The sequence below is a fragment of the Lissotriton vulgaris genome, chromosome 6, assembly GCF_964263255.1.
Source record: "Lissotriton vulgaris chromosome 6, aLisVul1.2, whole genome shotgun sequence".
In the NCBI taxonomy this organism is placed as follows: Eukaryota; Metazoa; Chordata; class Amphibia; order Caudata; family Salamandridae; genus Lissotriton; species Lissotriton vulgaris.
Genome location: NC_141694.1, coordinates 1,894,619,941 through 1,894,636,621, shown reverse-complemented (window position 1 = coordinate 1,894,636,621; position 16,681 = coordinate 1,894,619,941). Strand labels below are relative to the sequence as shown.

Genomic DNA, 16,681 nt, shown 5'->3' with positions numbered 1-16,681 from the left:
AATTGCAATTCATATATACCTTACAAACAAATACTAATATTGGCCAATCCGTCAAATCAAAAGCCAAAGTAAGTGTTACTAAACTACCTTACCAATCCAAGGCATCAAAAACCAACAACAAGTGCCGCAGAACGACTTTTACCAATCAAATGGTGTCCAGGTTCCAACTGCCAAGTTCTCAAATCGAACCAAATGGTCACTGCATGGCGAATCAACAGAAGAGATCTCAGTCGAGGACCGGCACCACCTGGATGGTCAGATCAGAAAGAAAGGAAGAACGCTGTGGTTGCCAAGACTCGGGTCTCCTCAGGCAGCGATCGCGCCCAAAGCGAGATTCCAATTCTTCGTCTTGACCACTCCTTCGGGCATCCGAGTCGTCGTTGAGCCCCAAGTTGGAAGTGCCAGTTTGTGGTGGTGAGCCTCAGCAAGGCCTACAAGTGCAAGGGATTCGCCCTTCTCTGCACAGACTCCGAAATTGGCGCAGAAACTGGAATAGAAAATACAGAGTTTATTAAACCTCATGTGGTGGAACTACATTTATACAGCACCCTTCGGTAATGCATGAAGTAGCACACTGAATGGAAGGAGCTTGGTCCTTTTATACCCACACAGGGGCTCAAATGAAGGCGGTACAAGTACAAAATGCTGGTTTTAGATACATATAAGGTCATATAGAAAAGTGGGAAGAGCTAACAGTTGCTAATTCTGGTGAACACATCCTGACAGTTACAGACTAACAGTAGCTGCATGGACAGCTGCAAGCTCAACTGAGCATGTGCGAAGGTGGAAGATGCTAAATATAGTTCGTCTCTAGGCAGATTTCAAGAGCAGTGAACAGAAAGGTAGGCCAGAGCACATGGCGAGCACATGGTAGCACATGGCAAACAAAATGGCTGACAGAAATACAAAATGGATTCCACAAAACAGACAAGAAAGTCTCTAAATGCCGGATGGCTACTGCTAATGCTAACCTAATCGCTGCCAAATTACAACACATATATGGTATGTACCCGGAAAAAGTAAAGTTTGTTTAAAACAATAGCAAGCCGTGGCTCCCAGTCCTGGTCACAGGCAGAAGTCTTGCAGAGCTTCCCCTTCTCACACAGCCTGTTTGGCTGCTTGGCAGATGACAATTTTTGTGGACACAACCTCCCCTGCTTATAGTCCTGTTCCAGACACCAAATTTGGTTTAGGGTCTAGCCTTTGAAGGGCTCTGCTTCTTTTGAAGTGGGCCCTTTTCCTTTTCATCTTCCTTCATGAAAGGGTCTGCCCCATCAGCCACGACTCTGAAGATGATTGTCCACAACTTTATTCACGGGAGTGACCAGAGTTTACACCTGGATGTCAGTCATAGTGATATGTGAATCAAACAATTAATCCCACACCCCTGACCTACTCTTTATGATTCTCTACTCAGCATCATCTCCCTTCCTGAGATGTGTTCAGGCCCCTTCCTTGTGACCTATCACTGAATCAAAGAGCAGTCATTTGAAATGTAAAGTAGTGTCTACCCTCCGGTGTGTCATCGCCCAGCTCACAGGAATGCAACAATGCACTAATCTGACTGGGGATTTTCCTCTCCTCCTCATGTCTTCACAAGGCAGACCTGGGTTTCAAAAAATGGGACCCAGGGTTCTCCATACAAGGTGCACTTGCGGGCACATTTACTCAGGGCACACCCACAGTACACTTAATGCCCAGCACTAATATCGCTATGCATTGTACCTTTACAGGCACACGTGCTGTCGGCGCACACACTCAGTCTGCATGAACTGTTCAGCACTGGTGTTTTTCTATCTTTAATGAGGGTGTGTTATTTTAAAATACATGCACTGCCAGCAAACGCGCTCCCTATGTGCGCGCTGCACACCACTTCACCCATAGCGTATGCTACTCCACGCAAACACACATATGTTCTGCACATGTTTTATCCACTCGTGTACTGCACCACATCTCTCATGTAATGTATTCCTCTCAGACATAGATACACCCTGTGCATGTACTACCCACACATGCATTGCACAGTCTGCTTCATCCTTTTATTGTACCCTTTCCAGGCACACATACAACTAATACAGAATCACCACTCTTGTGCTGCGCAGCACTCCACATCTACCTGATGTAGACCTTGGGTGAGTTAAGTAGACAACAGCAGAACTTTAAAAAGGTGAGTGAGCCTGTAGGCCTCGCTCCAGTGGCACAGTAAAAAAGCTCCTGTTCACTACTACTGATCACTACACAGTATGCTGCCACCACTGCACCCATGCTGCTTAACTCCGGGGGAAGGCGGTAGACTTCCATCACTATGAGGGTAGCGCCTTGGGAGCCTCTCCTCTTCCAACAAGACCACAATCATGAGAGATGCCTATGTTATGGTGTACACACGTGATCCGTGCTCACTGATGACAACAATCAGCATTACAGATCCAGGCAACAGTACAGTTGGGCACTCAGGGCATTGATACACCTCTTTACCACACTGAGGACTTTTCCATCCCAACAAGAGGCATTGATATCAGAGAGTCTTGTTCAGGAATAAGCAGAGTGAAAAGAAGGTCAGTGGTGACATGTGCTACTTCAGCAATGCCAGAATAATATTGGCCAAGTAATGACCCCTTCCTGTGATGTCACTTCCTGTTATGTTACAATTTAGAGGGGCCTCACATGTTCCTACTCTAACCAAGGACTCACAAGTCCAAGAACCGGCCTGGTGGGGCAGCAATGAAGGAGACGTCAAAAGAACATAAAAATGTAGAAAGCTGAGCAGACAAGGGAGATGTGGGAAAGCAATGGACAAGCAGGGTGGGGGGGCATGGAGCAGGGAACAGTGAGGGGCATGATGGTGGGTCTGGAGGGGAAAGAGGCTCATGGGAGGGCATTAGATAGAACTATGTTGTATTGTATTTAGAGTCTCTATTATGAAACATTTGAAAAATGAAGCATTGTGAGATCTCTACTTAGCTGGAAGGGGGGTTTACATATGTACATATATGTACATTAGGGATTAATGATAGCAAAACAGCGTTCACCATTTGTGTCCTATATGTAACTTTTTGAATAAAGTCAGACACAACCCTCACAATCCATGCTGCTCAGAAGAGGCAGACAGGCTCACTCTGATCATGCATTCTGTAAAATGCACAAACTTCAGAGAATTTGGGTCTTCAGTTTATGCTGGAAGGACTGGAGACCTTTACATGGACATTTCTTCTAAGGACCTTATATCTAGATTGGAAGTAAAACTGCACAATATATTTACAGAGCACAAAGAGGCGAGCAGTGACCATTCCCAAATAATGCATCTTCAGGTAAAGTGGAAGAACAGTGTCCCTTCGTGGCCCACAGGGTGGAGGGATCCTTAAAGACAGCACTGTATGTACGTATTTCAGGAGGATCAAATGATACGGAGCACATGTCACACAAGTACTCATCACCTTCCTACACAAATGCAGCACCTAACACTGACTACACTTCAAGAAATATAGCAACAGGTGTGATGTGTGTGCAGGAACTGTCCATGATTGTAGTTGCAAATATGTACGAATCACTCACTTAGAGGCAATTTACATTATTGATGAAATGTAATCACCTTTCAATCTTTCTTAGCCTCTCACACCAAGGAGGATGTGCTGACTGAGTTCCTGTTTCATTCTTCACTTAAAGCTCTCACATGTGGCAATTCTGGGCAGTCACAGTTTATGAAACTTGAAACTACAATTGTGTTCTCCCACAAGCAGGCCTTTACTGTGACAAAGTAATGTGCACAACCATGCATGATGTACACAGAGCTGGGCTCAGGGGGATGAGCCAATGGTTAACCCTGAGTTTCTAGCAGCGCCGTTAGCCATGTGCTGTTTGTAGCTCTGGGATAAGAAACCCTTTATTTATTGAGTTTTTTTCATGTGTGCTGTGCTCCGTTATGTTTAAGTGTCCCTGGCTGGGCTGCCCTCTGAGACCCAGTACTATAACACCAAGCATCCGAAAAGTACCTGGGTGGGCTGCCCTTTGAGACCCAGTACTATAACACCAAGCATCCAAACTGTATCTGGGTGGGTTGCCCTCTGAGACCCAGTACTATAACACCAAGCATCCAAACTGTACCTGGGTGGGCTGCCCTCTGTGACCCAGTACTATAACACCAAGCATCCAAACTGTACCTGGGTGGGCTGCCCTCTGTGAGACCCAGTACTATAACACCAAGTATACGTACTGTACCTGGGTGGGCTGCCCTCTGTGAGACCGAGTACCAGAACACCAAGCATCCGTACTGTATCTGGGTGGGCTGCCCTCCATGAGACCCAGTACTATAACACCAAGCAGCTGTACTGTACCTGGGTGGGCTGCCCTCTGAGACCCAGTACTATAACACCAAGCATCCGAACTGTACCTGGGTGGGCTGCCCTTTGAGACCCAGTACTATAACACCAAGCATCCAAACTGTACCTGGGTGGGTTGCCCTCTGAGACCCAGTACTATAACACCAAGCATCCAAACTGTACCTGGGTGGGCTGCCCTCTGTGACCCAGTACTATAACACCAAGCATCCAAACTGTACCTGGGTGGGCTGCCCTCTTTGAGACCCAGTACTATAACACCAAGTATACATACTGTACCTGGGTGGGCTGTCCTCTGTGAGACCGAGTACCAGAACACCAAGCATACGTACTGTATCTGGGTGGGCTGCCCTGCATGAGACCCAGTACTATAACATCAAGCAGGTGTACTGTACCTGGGTGGGCTGCCCTCTGAGACCCAGTGCTATAACACCAAGCATCCAAACTGTACCTGGGTCGGCTGCCCTCTGAGACCCAGTACTATAACACCAAGCATCCGAACTGTACCCAGGTGGGCTGCCCTCTGAGACCCAGTACTATAACACCAAGCATCTACACTGTACCTGGGTGAGCTGCCCTCTGAGACCCAGTACTATAAGACCAAGCATCCGAACTGTCAGTCAGTCAGTCAGGATATCTTTATTCGACTTATTCCAAGTCATACAAAGAAAATTAAACAATAAAACATAGCATAAGATACATATATGACATTACATGATTAAAAAACAATCTACGTACACTTTAAAAAATGCTATATACAATATTAATATTAAGAAGGCAAGATTTGACCAGCAGCTTTCGCCCTGGCTGCGGCCACTAAAAAATTTGCGATACAGAAGGTTGTGCGTGGATTTGACGCGAGCTGTAAGTAGAGCAGTGCCGGGCGTACCTGTGTGAAACCTGCTTCTTTCAGAATGGGGAGCAGATATTTTTTCCTCTGCTCGTGATATAAGCTACAGAACATAACACAATGCATTGTGTCCTGTACCGAAAAATCATCACACCTGCAGGGTGGGGCTAGCTCTGGCTTCTGCCAACGCTTAAAAGAGCCTAAATAAAAATGTATCAGGTTAAACCTGAATTTTGTCAATAAAAACCTGGGATAGGGGTATGTAACAAAGCTGAGATAAGGGGCAAGGGAGGGAGCGCTGACCAAAAGGTTATGTGACCTAACTGAGGGCTTCAATAATTCAGCGTCCTCACGGCACGCTGCCTTTTTCCCCAAGAACGCTTTTTTTGTATAGGCTATGTCTGAGGCCTTGATTTTTTCTGGACTTAAAAAGAGTTCTGGTCGGCCTAAATCAATAAATGATTTGTTTAAATAGGCCAACCATGGAATGCTCCTATGTTTGTCTAGGGAAAGAACGTCTTTTAATATTATGTGGTTCAGTGGTAGGTCTTCGTTCAGCCATATTTTCAGCCAAAGAATCAGAGGTGCTAAGCTTAGTAAATCCGTCAGGTAGGGCAAGCCCACCTCCTGGTGAATCGAATAAGTTGGGGCTGACTGAGGTAGAGAGAGGAGAGATCTAATAAATTTATTTTCTGCTCTCTGGATAGGATCAAGATTTACATAACCCCATACTGAAGATCCATAGAGTGCAATGGCCACAGGCTTACATTTGTAGATCTTAAGAAGTGCTTCCATAGGCCTTGCCCCCAACTTGCCCGCAAAGCCTAGGATCGCTGAGGAGGACCTAGTTACTGCCAACCTTTTTGCTGTTATCTGTGGCCCCCAAGTTCCCTTCTGGTCAAACAAAATGCCCAAATAGGGGAATGTAGATACATTCGAGACAGGGACCCCACTACAGAAGAATGACTTATGACTTTTTTTGATGCACTCGCGCCCCGTAACCATCGTATGTGATTTTGATACGTTCACCTTTAGGTCCAAGTTTTCCATAAAAGAGCCGAAGGCGTCCAATAGGAGCTGCAATCCAACTCCTGTGCGGGCTATCAGCACCGCGTCATCCGCGTACAGGAGGGCCGGGATGAGCACATCTCCTGCTCGCGGGACGTCCGCGGCCTGACTGCGTAGGTGTTCCCCTAGGCCGTTGATATACAAGGTGAAAAGCGTAGGGGCTAAAATGCACCCTTGCCGTACTCCCTTTAGTGATTTAAACGGAGGGGTACATCTGCCATTATTTGACACTCGTACAGCTGCAAAAAGTTCCTGGTGCAACGCTGCCATAAATGTGACCAGAGCTTTGTCAATGCCCATTTCTAACAGGATCGCCCACAATTTTGACCTATTTACGAGATCAAATGCCGACGAAAGGTCCATAAAAGCAAGAAACACGGAACCCTCCTTGGCAACCGTGTACTTAGAGATGAGTAGGTGTAAATTACTGCATTGTTCAATGGTGCCTTTCCTCTCTCTGAAGCCGTATTGCAGTTCGGACAGCCCACCGCAACCTTCGACGTTCTCCTTCAGTCTGGATAAGAGGACTCTGCCCAAGATTTTTACAGTTGAATCCAGGAGGGATATTGGTCTGTAAAATGTGGGGTCGTCCCGCCGACCTTTGTTTTTAAAAATAGGGACGATGATAGATTTGGCCCATGAAGCAGGAGCAGGGTTTCCAGTAACTGCATTAAATACGTTTGACAGGACCTCAGCCCAAAGTTTGGGTGAAAACATGAAAAAGTCAGCGGGTACTCCGTCTGGCCCAGGCTCCTTATGTCTAGAGGTTTCCAACAAGGCTTTTTCCACTTCTTGAGCGTTAAAGTTGATGTGGTGGGCGTCTATGTTATGCAGTTTACCTATCTTTGAACCTTCAACAACGCCCCCGTATACTTTTTCAAAGAAAGACAACCAAGACTCGTCCGTAATCACGCAGTCCATGGGATCGTTGCTGTCGTCACGAAATAAGGGCTGTTTGATGATATCCCAAAATCTCCTACTGTCCTTCAGTACAGCCGCTGAAAGGAGATTGTCCCATGTTTCACGTTTGATGTTGTCTTTACGGATCTTTATGGCTGCTTTATAGGCTTTTCTTAATCTCGAGATGTCCTCTTTGACCCTGGGCATCCGAACTGTACCTGGGTGGGCTGCCCTCTGTGACCCAGTACTATAACACCAAGCATCCGAACTGTACCTGGGTGGGCTGCCCTCTGAGACCCAGTACTATAACACCAAGCTTCCGAACTGTACCTGGGTGGGCTGCCCTCTGTGACCCAGTACTATAACACCAAGCATCCAAACTGTACCTGGGTGGGCTGCCCTCTGTGAGACCCAGTACTATAACACCAAGTATACGTACTGTACCTGGGTGTGCTACCCTCTGTGAGACCGAGTACCAGAACACCAAGCATCCGTACTGTACCTGGGTGGGCTGCCCTCCATGAGACCCAGTACTATAACACCAAGCAGCTGCACTGTACCTGGGTGGGCTGCCCTATGAGACCCAGTACTATAACACCAAGCATCCAAACTGTACCTGGGTGGGCTGCCCTCTGTGAGACCCAGTACTATAACACCAAGTATACATACTGTACCTGGGTGGGCTACCCTCTGTGAGACCGAGTACCAGAACACCAAGCATCCGTACTGTACCTGGGTGGGCTGCCCTCCATGAGACCCAGTACTATAACACCAAGCAGCTGTACTGTACATGGGTGGGCTGCCCTCTGAGACCCAGTACTATAACACCAAGCATCCGTACTGTACCTGGATGGGCTGCCTTCTGTGAGACCCAGTACTATAACACCAAGCATCCGTACTGTATCTGGGTGGGCTGCCCTCAGTGAGACCCAGTACTAGAACACCAAGCATCTGAACTGTAGCTGGGTGGGCTGCCCTCTGAGAACCAGTAGTAGAACACCAAGCACCCATACTGTACCTGGGTGGGCTGCTCTCTGTGAGACCCAGTACTAGAACAGCAAGCACCCGTACTGTACCCGGGTAGGCTTCCCTCTATGAGCCCCAGTACTAGAACACCAAGCACCCGTACTGTACCTGGGTGGGCCGCTCTCTGTGAGACCCAGTACTATGACACCAAGCATCTGTACTGTACCTGGATGTGTAAAGAGGATGTCTTTCACCTACTTTCTCACTGTAACTCGCGCGCCCGCAATCCACTGCTGATGATGTCACATATTACATCATTCATGACATGGTCAGTGACATCACTGATGACATCTCAAATGACATCACTGATGACATCACTGATGACATCATCCATGTGACAATGAAATACACCTCATCTCACACTAGTATAATATTTTTCACTCACTGTATAAAAGAAAGTGCCCTATTAGAAATTTCTATTGGTGTGTCAATGGTTTCAAATATGGCACTTTCTATTTTACAGTGAGTGATGAAAGATTATACTAGTGTGTGATGAGGTGTTAAAGTGTTCCTCGTGCACCTCAGATCAGAGAGTACAAGGCCATAACAGCTACTGGTCTGATTATGTATACCATGCGTATAATACTTTCAGCAATAAATCCTTAGAGTTATTAATTTTTTGATTCCTTCTCCTTCTCTTTCTCGCTCCTTCTTAGCCTCCAATTTTGTGAGATAACTGGTGCTTCCTGTGCAGCTCTGACCACTGCCCTTCGCTCCAACCACTCTTTGCTGGAACTGGGCTTGAGTCGCAATGTACTTGGTGACGCTGGTCTAGCACTGATCTGTGACGCACTGAAGGAACCGGACAGCCGGCTGCAGAAGATCAAGTAAGGAGCGGGGGGGGGGGGGGGGGTTCTCTATCACCTGCACTTTCTATTTTCCTGTTTCGTTATAGAGACTCTCTCCTCCACATACTTGTCTTGCAGCAGGATTAGTAGTAGGAGCACCCCAAAAATGGACTAGAATAATGTTCCCAAAGGATGCATGTCAACGTCATTCCCTTATGATGCTTTGATTCATGCACCACAGGTCCACAATATCAGTGATTCCTTAGGGACCGGCTCTCTGCTCTTCAGTGACATAAAAAGGGTCCATCCTGCTACAGAGTGAGGAGTCACCGTGTTTGCCTAAATCATCTTCTCAATAGTCATTTTCCAATCCAAATCACTCGCTCTTGATCATTGAACAGTCCCCTTCAGATTCCGGTTTACTATCAACAAAACCATTCGCTCGAGGTCTCTACAGAGACGTTCTTTCATTCTTGACCCCAGTTCTCCTTTGATACAAACTGTTCTCCATTATCCAACACTGTGTTCCTAGGAATCCTCTTTTCAAAAAAAACGTTTTCTTAGAAATGACACGGGCACTTCTGAAGTTCCCTTCCCCACAGATCTTCTCACAAAGCACTGTGTGTGATAATCACTAATATCATTGAATGCTTCACATGAAATAAAATGTCCGCAGGCCCTAAAAATGCTTGTAATTCCCCATAGTTGGATGGGTATTTCCACGTGGTTCAGTGGTGGTTGTAGGACATCTTGTTCACTTCAGTATTTGCACGTCTGCAGCAATGGTTCACTTCCTCTTCCACTTAGAATAAAGAATCTAATCAAAACCACTTCTATGAAGCATAAAAAACCCAGGTAGTGTGATTGTACTGAGCGTCAGCAAACCGCACCACTCGTTCCAATCCCTGTGTCTTGTTCCTGCTCCAGCTGTGCGGTGTGGGATGGGCGATGTGCTCCACCGGGGACCTTCTGGCAGATTGTTGGCTCTTGTCATATGATTGCTGCATCCATGAAACTGGACAGAAGGCCTCTAGCAGGGGGTGGTGCACATGGGGTTGGGTGATGGGGCACCCACTGTGGAGCCTGCAGGGGGCAGTACTGTCACTCTTTCTGATCCTGCTGTAGCTCAGTGCTCAGAGGTTTCATCAGGGCGCGCAGACTTCAGTGACATCAGACTAGGAGTTCCATCATTCACTTGAGTGTGCGTCCTGGCTCTTGTTCACTGGGCCTCAGTCAGTGGTTGTCGGCCATCTTGTTTAACATGGACGTCTCCTACTGCACACTTCCATTGTTAATATTCCAGCATCATACAGTCAACCAGAGCTGTATTTATTTATCTTCTGGTGAAGTTAATATTTCTGTGCTAGAGGAAATATTTTCTACAGGTGCCAAGAAAAGTTGCAATTTCGAAAAAGCTTTCAATGGCAGCTGCTCCATGTGAACACATACATGTTTGACAACGAGTTTTTAGGTGATGAAGGACTCTTTGAACATCCCTGTAGTACCAAGGGGGCAGCAGACAAGTCTGCAATCATACAGGAGTTCAGACATTGATAATCCTACAGATTTGCTTCCAGCTGGTGGGTTTGATAACACTTAGAAGCCCCAAGAAACCTCAGAGCAAGTACAGAAGGGCTCACCCTCAGAGTCTGGACTCATCTTTTACCTCTGTGTGGATCATGTGGAAGACATGTTGCCCACAAGTAGCAAGATTTTAGGAATTCAAAAGTATTTTTATTTATCTCTAAGTTTATTCGTTTTTAAATTGTTTCATGACCGAGTACTGCTGTGCCTTGGACTATGAGGAGTGTTGATGAATTTGGATTTTATAATTTTTTGTTTTATGGATTTTATCGCAAATAAACAAGTTATATTAATAAGATATTCAAAGACCAGGCATTTGTTGCAGGTAATTCCCAAGACAGGTGGCAAAAACCACAGTGGTCATCACACACTCTAGTGGTCTACAGAGCTGCCCTAGGGGACTGGCTGCCCTAGGGGGAGATACACGAATAGCACACAATGGAGTGAGAGTAACAGGGAGTGCAGCAGGCATGAGCGAACTGGAAGAGTTCCCAACCCAGAGAGTGGGTGCCATAGATGCAGGTTAATGAACTGGAGGTCTGAGAATATCCGTGTTAGAAAGCCGAAGGTTGGCTAGTGATAACCAAAAGACACAGCTTGAGGAATTAAAGGCATTAAAAGTGAGGACAAAACCAACTGAAACACACAGGTTAGCAATGAAAGCAAGAGCCAACCAGACAAGCCTCACACAATCAACCTCTCCAGAGTGAAATAAAGTCCATTCTCCCTGCAATCACCGCAGTACCACTGGGGTCACAGGAAAGGATGCTTCCGAGGATCAGAATTCACAGCCTCTCTGACTTTAACTGATGAGCATCCGTCCATCCCTCGGCTGACTCCTCTCTTCAGCAGGACCTCATCTAAAGAGGAGTCAGCTGCAACCGAACCAACAATCCTGATAAAAAGGGCCTCTTTCAAACAGCTGGATGAGCCTGAATTCAAGTGGAAGAGAGATGGTTGGAGAGCTGCAGACAAGACGGAAACCAAGATCAACCCTAGAGCGTCACCCACTAATTCCCAAATCGTGCATGTCCCTGATCAAGGAGAGGAAGACCTGGCCTCTGATTAATGACATGAGGAGCATAGTCATCACTCTTAGTGACACGAGGAGCATGGTCATCCAACTCTACACCACAATGGACATTGTCATCACACTTAATGATAGCGGGGACATTGTCATCGCTCTTGGCCCCAGATGTCAGGCTCGTCCAACAGCCACGTAACACTGTGTAAGAGAGTCTGCACCGTCATTTAACGCACTGTCTGAGAAGGAGGAGTCTGAGTGCAACTCTCGAACCAGCCACTGTCCAATAGCATTAATTTTCAAAGGAAGCCCCACCCTTGTGGGAGGATCAAGGGCTGCTTGCCAGGCTCCAGACTGATCGTCATTAAAAGTCATTGTTTCCAAGTCAGCCCCGCCCCCCTGGGAGGATCAGGATCTCACCAGGCTCCAGACTGATCGTCATTAAAAGTCATTGTTTCCAAAGGCCGCCCGCCCCTCTGGGGGGGGAACAAGGGCTCACCAGGCTCCAGGCTGATCGTCATTAAAAGCCATTGTTCCATTATGTAGGAACTGGGGTCACCAGTTCCCCAGGGGTAGCCTGGCACGAGCAGGTAGGCACCCGAAAGCTTAGGTGTAAAGTGACCATACAGCACACACATCCACTGAGACCGGAAACGCACGCAATGACTGACACCACACCAGTAAGTTTGAGTAAAATCATTAAGCTTTTATCTAAGATTAAGATCACAACTGGTAAATCATTTAGAGAAAATCAATTATCACAGTAGCAGTAACTCATTAAAGCATTTCATCAGGGGAGCGAAAGGGAGCAATTCAATCATCAATACTGCATGTTTCAATAACCATTTCATTAGGCACTTAAACGTTTCGTTACTCAGCTTTACTCATTTCACTAGGCAACAGTGAACAAGGCATCAAGCAAGGGTGAGCATCTCATTAGGTGAAAATAGCCGCCTCATTGTGGAAGGCAAACATTTCATTAGAGTAGCAAGGAAAGCATGTCATTAGGCATAGGTAAAGCCTTTAACCAGCAAGGGTCAACATTTCATTCAAACAGGCCACCTTTGCAATTATGCTCAGCATGCTCTTCGAAACGGCAGGGCCGGTACTAAGGTCCTCCTGGCCCCTGCAGCTGAGTAATAACAGTTCCCCAATCAGGGGTTAACTTTCCCTCCAACAGTGAGGGCCAATTGTTTCCTATGGGCTCTGGCCCAGTTCAAATCACCGGGGCCAATGGGCCAAACAACAGTCTTCTCCCAGGGGAGGGGCGGTCACCGAGCCTATTCCGGGCCTTCCGCCCACCTCCCCGGGGAGTTACCTTGCTTTTTCGGGCCTTTTCGGTCCCTTGCGGTGGTTCGGGGGGCTCGTGCTCGCCTGGGAGCCCCCTCTCTGGAATGCGGGCCTCCGGGCAGCGCCCGGCGTTGTCAGGGCCGGACCGGGGCCGGAAGGGAAGTAGCCGAGGCCCCGCTCTGTCGGGGAACCGTCCCCGGGGGTCTCCCGATGTCTCCTGGGGCTGGGGACCAATGCCGGCAGTCCTGGGCTAAGGCGCGCCCGCAGCTGCCAATGGCAGTGTGGCCTGTGGGGTGCGGCCTCAGGACCAATGGGGTTGCGCTGCTGTGGGGGCGGAGCCCAGAACGCGCCCCGCCATGTGACGCCGGATCCTGGCTTCGCAGCCCAGTGCGGCCTAGCGCGGCCCACCTCCGTGATGTGGCGGACCTCTCCTGGCTCCGAGGGCCACTGGGTCAGCGCAAACAACCGTGGGGTCCCCTACGGCCCAGTGCCGGGCCGCGGCGGTGATGGTGGGCCTCAGCAAGGCTTCGCAGCAGCACAAGGCAGTGCCAGTGATCCCCCGGGCTGCAGCGGTGAGTTGGGGAAAAATAGCGCTTCGAGGGGGCAGCGCTCCAGGGCACACACACAGCGCTACTATGCGCGACAGCAGTTCTTGGGGCTACAGTGCTTGGTAGACATAGCGCTTGGGGAAGTCAGCAGGTTACAGCGCTTCTCAGGGCACAGTAGGAGAGCGCTGGGTAGGTAGGGCAGACAGTTCAAACAGAACAGGACAGTGTTCCAGCGCTAAGAAGGAAGAGCGCTTATCAGGCAGTTAGACAAGGGGGATGAGGCAGGACAGCGCAGGGGCACAGGTGAAGACAGAGGGGGCAGAGATGGCACAGCCCAGTACCTGGTTGATCCCCAGCAGTCCTTGTTAGCCCAGGGAGGTTTCTTCTTGGCCTTAGTGGTTCCTGCGCCCTTTGTAGATAGTTTCTTGAGGGGGGGGGGGTTGAGTTGAAGGCTGCTGACAGGATTCCTCAGCAGGTCACTGCAGGTGGTCCCTGGGTTCCCCTCCCGCCGGGCCAGATCAGTGGGCTAGTTCAGTGTTCCTCACACAGCTTGGTGGGCAGCGCCTAAACCCTGTCACCCCCAGTGGTATAGGTTCCTGACTAGGCCCAACCGCCTAAGTCTCCTGCGTAGGTTCCCGCAGGTCAGTGATGCCACAACTGACTAAAAACTTTCCCTCCTTTCTTTATACATGCCCAGGTCAGGTGACCACACTCTAAGGCGGCAAAAGCAGACCCCTCCCCTATTCTGGAAGGTTCCAGGAGCTTCCCTACTCTAGCTATGGGCAGGCAAGGCAGGCTGGTATTGCAACAATGTTTAAGGGTTCCAGCCAGCTCCTGGCAACTAGGGTGCTACTAAAAAGCACCACTCCGCAGTAGCAGGGGCCTGTGGCAGCCATGTTGGAAGTAGAGCACCTGCACCTTAGCATTGGTTAGCAATGGGAAGGCGCTCGGAGACCTAAGGCCAACGAAAAAGAGGGTGAAAAAAATGAGGCACGGGCAAAAAAAATTGTGAAAGACCACCCTTGGGCTGACAGGTCTAACACATTACAAGACTCTCCCTTCCCTCCCATGTTCTTGGAGACCCCTTTCCAGACTTTCCCCTTTAGCCCAAAAGGTTTGCTTGCCTCCTTTCCCACGTCCCTGCAGAGCACCTACGAGTCTATCTACAGTGATTACGGTATCATCAGAACATCCAAAATTGAAACCCCCACTGAACTCCTAGTCGTAACCAGCAGACCTCATGTTTTTATAGGTTGCCATCTGTTTCATTGCCTTTCAGAAATGTTTGCTGCATTTATTTTCTCCACTAGATTTTGATTTTCTTTGTTGTGCACGAACGCCATTTGTCCAGAAACCTTAACCAAAATGTTGGTTGTGTGCGGGATATCACCTAAATATTGTATCCTGAATATCCTTTGCAAAGTCATCCTCCCACTGGGTGTATATTTTAAATTATTATTTCCATTTCAGCAATATTTCTGTAAATGATTTTTAGGACAAGACATATATGTCAGATGCTCTGTAGGTCATGATATTCTGGTGCTGTACACCAAAACTCAACCCAGCATTCCCTCAGGCTCTACCATTCCATCTTTATGGCTAATAATTCTAATTTTGGAGCAATCTTTACCCATAGAGAAGGGAACATGAGACCTTCCCACGCCTTTTTGGCCGGTACACGCTCTTTGGTCATACATGATGTTCCAAACCAAAGGTCGCCCGCTTTGGATCCTATGGACAGAGCTTTAGATGCTTAAAAGTGATTCTTCATTATTGGCAAAATCTCCAAGTTTGTTTACAGAAAGACACTAATATCAAGAAACTGAGTCTAGTGTAAGTCACTGTATCCAGTGCACGTTTGCACAATTTAACTGATAAAACGTTCTTGTGCTCCTTGCACAGAAGCTGTTGTAGTGAAGTACAAGGCCCCGTCTGCAGGTTCAGAGATTCAATATAATGCAAATGATGAGCAGGTGGGATATCACTTGTACCTGCCTATGAGGTGTGAGGAGCAGGTGGGATATCACTTGTACCTGCCTATGAGGTGTGAGGAGCAGGTGGGATATCACTTGTACCTGCCTGTGAGGTGTGAAGAGCAGGAGGGACATCACTTGTACCTGCCTGTGAGGTGTGAAGAGCAGGTGGGAATGATCCAGTGGAGTGTCATGGGGGGTGGTGGCTCCTCTTACTTTCCAGGTCTTGCATTCTTATTCCCTCATTCTCAGGGAGCGGGGGCCTTCCATACTTTAGCCAAATGTCTCCAGTTCATGAGTGTGATGACCTAAAATGGCAATTGTTTGTGAGTAATCGAGGCTTTTTTGTTTAATCTCACTGTGATTTATCGCTGTCATTGTTACCTCTACCCAAACATTGGTGTTCGGTTGGTGCAGCGGATGCGCTTGTGCATTCGTATCACCGGACACGTGGGAGTCAGAGAGCTCTAAAGGACCCGCTATGCTGTCTCCCCCTTGTTTCTTGCTTGGGTTCACTCAGTATGAGAAGAATGATGGGAAGTGGGCACTGACTTTGGCAGTTCTGATGAACTTCTGTTTGCAATGTGTATCAACATTTATCGGCTTGTATTGTGTTTAGAGAAGGTCGGGGAGGCTGGGGGAGAGGAAGTGGTAGATTAACCCTGTGGTCTCTTTGGTGGTTGGTAGTTCTGCTCATGACCATATACTCAGTTATGTTGTCAATACAGCGCATACTGGCATATTTGTTGTCATTTATGCCCACAATATTGAATCAGTATATGACCCTCTCTTGTCCCCACAGACTTTCAAAGAGTTCAATCATTTTGTCTGTGATTGATGAACTGAAGAGCGCCAGACCCGAGCTAGAGATCGTGGAGGATGACTTCTGAAGAGATTTATTTTGGATGTCCGTGGTGTGTTCAGAAAAGTGACGGCGCATAGATTTTGAAACACTACTGATGAAGAGAACTATTTTGGACGTCCTTGGTGTGTACCAGCGCTAAAGTTCCTCTACGATGACCTGTGAAGTGGTGAATATTGAACAAAGATGGTGCCATGTCAAAGCTCCCTCACCATTAGTCTACATCAACAAATTTTCAGTCATTCAAATTTCTCTCTATGGTTGTGAACCACAGACAATGTTAATATGTTATTGAAGTTAAATCACTCCAGGAGGTCTCGTCAATCACTCCAAGGGGGTCTTGTCAATTACTCCCGGGGTCTGGTAAATCACTCCTGGGGTCTGGTAAATCACTCCAGGGGTCTGGTAAATCACTCCAGGGGGTCTGGCAAATC

The 16,681-nt window shown here is 47.8% G+C and overlaps 1 protein-coding gene across 1 annotated transcript in view; it reads left to right on the top strand.

The window, feature by feature from the left end:
* LOC147709813 (NACHT, LRR and PYD domains-containing protein 3-like) overlaps positions 1–16,275 on the top strand; it is a 453,703-nt gene extending 437,428 nt beyond the window's left edge. Inside the window, exons 14-15 of the mRNA XM_086926111.1 lie at positions 8,835–9,005; positions 16,188–16,275. Of these exons, the coding sequence (XP_086782237.1) occupies positions 8,835–9,005; positions 16,188–16,275 (259 nt within the window). The remainder of the gene's footprint in view (positions 1–8,834; positions 9,006–16,187) is intronic.
* The last annotated feature ends 406 nt before the right edge of the window (positions 16,276–16,681 follow it).